Genomic DNA, 4,958 nt, shown 5'->3' on the forward strand with positions numbered 1-4,958 from the left:
AAACGACGTCGGAGTATTGAGACTTCTGATTGGTCGAGGCGTGAGCATTCCGACATCCCATTGGCTGATTTTCGAGGGCGTTAGTTGTGGGCAGAGCATGTTGTTGCTGGATGATGTCACTGGGTTTTATTCTTTTCTTTTTCTTTTTTTAACCTTGGATTTGTTAACATAATTACAAAAATAGTTATTGGGGGAAAAAAGACAGATAAATAAATAAAACTTCACCATTTGCCTCTGTAATTCATATTAAATCGTGAAAAACTAGAAACTTGCTGTAACATTTAAGGTTATTTACACTTCATGTGGTGTTTGATAGGCCTAGTAACATATTCAATTTTCAGAAGAATACAGCAGTTTAAAAAAAAAAACTTGAATGCTATTTCCCCTAAAATAGACTGACATTTGTTAATTTAAACGTGTCCTATACTGTATGTCCAACCAGGTGAAATTAAAAGCATAACAGGAGTTTATTTATTTTTTTTATCATCTCAGCACAAGGTCCAAATTTTGCTTTGTTTATCAATTGAGAGTTGAATTTAAAGTGACGCTCCCTTTACATCTTAAATCTTTTGAGCATGCCACACCAAGTATGGGCACATATAATGTTTGTAGATAATCCACAAGTGCATTAAGTGAGTTATAGGATTTCATCTTCAACGGACAGACTTTGGATGGGGTATCACTTTCAGCCTCGATCCAGGTGTCATGGAATTACTCAAATGATTGTCACATTGACCCTGGCTAAGAATAGGAGAGGGTCAAAGGAGGGTAAAGCTAAGGTTACACCAGGATCCACACAGGGGCTTCCAAATATGACATATTGATGAGGGCGCCCTCCCTCACCATTCAAGCTTGAACACAACCACAGTTTTTCTTCTCAGCAGTATAATCCTGTGTAATCCATCAAACAATACTTTCACCACACAAGGTCACCACTTAAGTCATTTCTCAAAAGGAGATAGAGAAATATAGACCAAGTAAGGAAACTAAGGACACTGTAGCCTCCACAAATGTTGCTGCTGCCAAAAATCTGTTTTGCATTACACATTCAGAAAAACTGGAACTCCTTTCACAGTTAAACCAAGTTTGGTCCCATCCCATGGATCAAAACCTGAGAAAACTTTGCATAGAGGTAGCGGATATAACATTGGAGATAAAAAATATAAATCATATATAGATATATTTTTTTATTTGTATGTTGCACGATCCCTGTTTGCTAAGGAGCATCTTTCAGCCACTTCCAACAGGACAGCAGACCTGAGTTTTGTAAGACACCACATTAATGTTCAACCACATATTTTCAGGATCACATATGTAAGTAAAAGTAAAAGTAAAAGTAAGTATATTCATGCAGAATATGTCATATATTTCATATTTATGAAAAAATATATCCTGCAAAAATTTGAATTTGATAAAAAGAATTGATGATTATTTTTAGATGACTGGGGATTAAAAAAAAATGTAAATCTGAGAGATCAGACACCTTCAGATAAATGACTACGGTATGTCATATTTTTAATGCTAGCCTGTTATTTTGAGTTTTCCATGTGTTTCTGATGACATAATTGTCCATTTTCCCTGCTTACATTATAATCTCCTTCAGGAGATTGTGGTTTTTCTACATAAACAGGTCTAAATAATGGGTTCAGTAAGTCATACTATCATTGCAAGGATCAAATGATTGATGTGTTGTTGTTGTGTTACCAGTATTATTCCTGCCTTTTCAATGTCTTTAAGATGTGATATGTGTGTTTCCCATTGAGACTAACTTGTCAAATAGATTGTGTGTTAAACCAGGCTGAATAACAAACACCTTGCTATAGATCACACTGCTTTACCCTCTCCATCTGGTGTCATTTCAATACCAAACAGATATTCTCTTCCAAGAAGTGTCTGATGGTGAAGGATCATTCATCATGTGCTCGTCTGATCAGATCTTTGGATCAGATATGTAGTTCCTACGTTTCTGTGTAGTAGCTATATGGACTGCAGCTTCCTCGCACACGGATTGACTGCACCGCTCCTCAGTTTGCATGGGACGTCACTGGAGTTCCCCCCTGAGACACGTAGAGGTCCCTGCTGGACCCCATGTCACAAGAAAGCTAGTTGCAATTCTCACCTTTAGATATTTACAGTCAAATTGTGAGTAATGTTTAAAAAAAAAAAAAAAAAACCAAAACACGTGTCAGTGTTTTTGTAAAATAAAATGAGTTTTTGTGAAACTTGTGTGAGTTTTACTGCTCACCCCTCCTTTTGCTCAATAATGGTACGCTCCCTCCTTCCATTGGTCTGCGCTGTGCTGCTGTTTGGTCTTTCCCTCTAGACTCCCAAAGATCTAGAGGGCGGCAAGCTGGAAGTGCGTAGGTATCACACGGTATATTTGGGGAAACGGGGACCATCGTCTGTACTGTATCAAGGAGCAAGGGGGGAGTTCGGCTTCAGACATAAGTTGTTTATCCCGGACAGGAGGACACTTATCTCGTTGCATGATATATCCGTGAAAATCTTGAACATTTTTTGGAGAACAAAGAATATCCTAGAAGTTTGCGCGCTCCGTCCACATCACCTTTCATCTACTCATGGAAATGTAGACTCATCCTTAGAGAAGCATGGTGTGGGGGTAGTTACACGGAGTCTTGCGCTGGAAGTGGGAGCAGCTTTCCGTTGGGATAAAGGAGGGAGACGGCTGAAAAAACTTTTGCCCCGTTACCGGCGGAAGAACAAAGCAGGTGACTGAGCTGGATTTTTACTGTGAAGCGACCTTTACGCACGCTTTGCGCACACACGTTTTTTTTTTTTTATACATAAACCAAGATGCGCCTGTTGAGCACGCTGTACGGATGTAACCGCGGAGAGTCCGGGATGATGCATCTACTTTTCCTCCTCGCAGTCGCGCTGTCCTGTCACGCCTGCCCGGACAGATGTTTGTGCTCCTCACAGACTGTGAAATGCCAAAACCAGGACTTGGACGCGATTCCGCATTCTTTACCCAACAATACCAAAATTCTGTTCGTCACGGGGAATTACATTTCCCGTCTCACCTTGGACTCTTTCCCGACCAGCCTGAAACTATTAACAGATCTCTATCTCAGTGGGAATGAGATAGAGTCTGTGGAAGAGAGGGTGTTTGACAACTTGCCAAACCTTGTGCGGCTGGACTTGAGCAACAACAATTTCCAGGATTTCAGTGAAAGAGCTTTCCCTGATGATAATAAACTGCAGGTCTTGAACCTCAGTAGGTCTTTCCACAATCACACCACCATGAACCTAAGTGTCATACAGCACGGAAACCTCCACATGCTGAAAGTCTTGGACCTGTCCAGCAACGACCTGGTGTTTCTCCCAGACGACATATTCACAAGCTTCCCCAACCTGATCACCCTCAGTCTGCAGAACAGCTCCATCATCGCCATCCAGAACGGGACTCTGAAGGTGCCCCCTCTGCGTGACCTTGACCTGAGGGACAACAGCCTGAGGAATCTGCCCCCCTCCACCCTGGCAGAGTTCAGCCTCAAGCCTGATCTCCACATCTGGCTTGCGGGAAACCCCTGGCGTTGCGATTGTTTTGTGGACGAGATGCTGCAGTGGCTGAAAAACTCCACGCAGATCCTTGACTTGCAGAACCTGACCTGTGCGGATCCCGTGGCCCTGAGACGCCTGCCGCTCCTGCAGGTGGATCCACAGCTGCAATGCTCGAGCAACATGAGGGACGTCCTGGAAACTTCTTACGTTTTCTTGGGGCTGGTGCTGGCACTGATCGGTGTCATATTCCTGCTGGTGCTCTACCTGAACAGAAAGGGCATCAAGCGCTGGATATACAACATCCGGGACGCTTGTAGGGACCACATGGAGGGGTACCATTACAGATATGAGATAAACTCTGACCCGAGATTGGCCAATCTGAGCATTAATTCAGATGTGTGATCCAGGACGGGACACTGTCTTGGGAGCCCGCAGTGAGATATGAATTGACTTAAACTACTAAGATCTGCATGAAAGTCTTCCTCCCCCTTCCCCTTTAACCCCATGATGCTTTTCAGATTTTACATCTGTCGTGACTCCTAATCTCACAACCTCCATTCAGCCGTTGCCGCATGTTCAATACAAGTCCCTGGCAGCTGTGTTGTCAGCTGCTAGGTGTTTCATTGCATGGACAATGAATCTTGGGAAAAAAAGGGTCTTTTTCTTTTTTTTGGAGCGTTGCAAAGAGTGATATGTTCTATTTTTACTCTACTTAAAGGATAAACGTACGGAGCACATTGACTTTTAAGTGAAAGAACACCAGACATAAACATATTGCTGGTCATTGCATCCTCATTACGCCTCTGCTGCAGAGAAATGCTATACTGCTTGTTTATAAGTTTTTTTCTTTTAATATGTGAATTTGTGATATACAGTATGCCTTTTTTGAATGATTATAGTGCACATTGCATAGTATTTGGATTTAGTAGGTGGATGTGATTGCTCTTTTTTCTGTGAAGATATTCATCTAAATAAAATGCCTCTGGATTGATGGTATCCATCTTGACTAAGGGCCTTTAATCTTTAGACGGAGGAATGTGATTCAAAGGCTTTGATGGAGGAGTTCAGGGCCACACACATACACACACACACAGACTCACTCTCATTCCTGAGGCTGTGCCTCACACAGTAAATCTTACTCCAGTTGTCAACAAGTTCAACAACGTGTGAAACGTCTGCACTTTTGCCATGTTGCAGACATTTACACTATCTCCTCTGCAACAGTGTGGGTGCTATTTTAGTGAGTTGCTGCAGTAGAGAGAAAAAGAAAAGTCAGATTGAGGAGTTGAATAGAGGACAGTTACTGAATTTAAATGAGTGTCTATCTGTAGGTCTGTAGGTGATGAGAGTTGCCAACTGTTATCTCTCGTCCAATTTGCTTCCTGCTGAGAATCTGATAAAAATCCATGGCTCCACAGGAAATTCCCCCAAAATAA

The 4,958-nt window shown here is 42.1% G+C and overlaps 1 protein-coding gene across 1 annotated transcript; it reads left to right on the forward strand.

Annotated features, from left to right (window-relative positions):
• Positions 1-2,313: 2,313 nt before the first annotated feature.
• On the forward strand, positions 2,314-4,518 carry tpbg (trophoblast glycoprotein). Its single transcript, XM_085802778.1, has one exon. The coding sequence runs from the start codon at positions 2,815-2,817 to the stop codon at positions 3,922-3,924; it is 1,110 nt and encodes a 369-aa protein (XP_085658904.1). The 5' UTR covers positions 2,314-2,814; the 3' UTR covers positions 3,925-4,518.
• Positions 4,519-4,958: the final 440 nt, after the last annotated feature.

The sequence above is a fragment of the Trachurus japonicus genome, chromosome 16 (assembly GCF_045865225.1).
Source record: "Trachurus japonicus isolate A0001 chromosome 16, Traja_1.0".
Classification (NCBI taxonomy): Eukaryota; Metazoa; Chordata; class Actinopteri; order Carangiformes; family Carangidae; genus Trachurus; species Trachurus japonicus.

Bases quoted from the DNA above. Each gene is read 5' to 3' on its own strand.
- tpbg (XM_085802778.1), top strand. From the start codon at position 2,815: ATGCGCCTGTTGAGCACGCTGTACGGATGTAACCGCGGAGAGTCCGGG.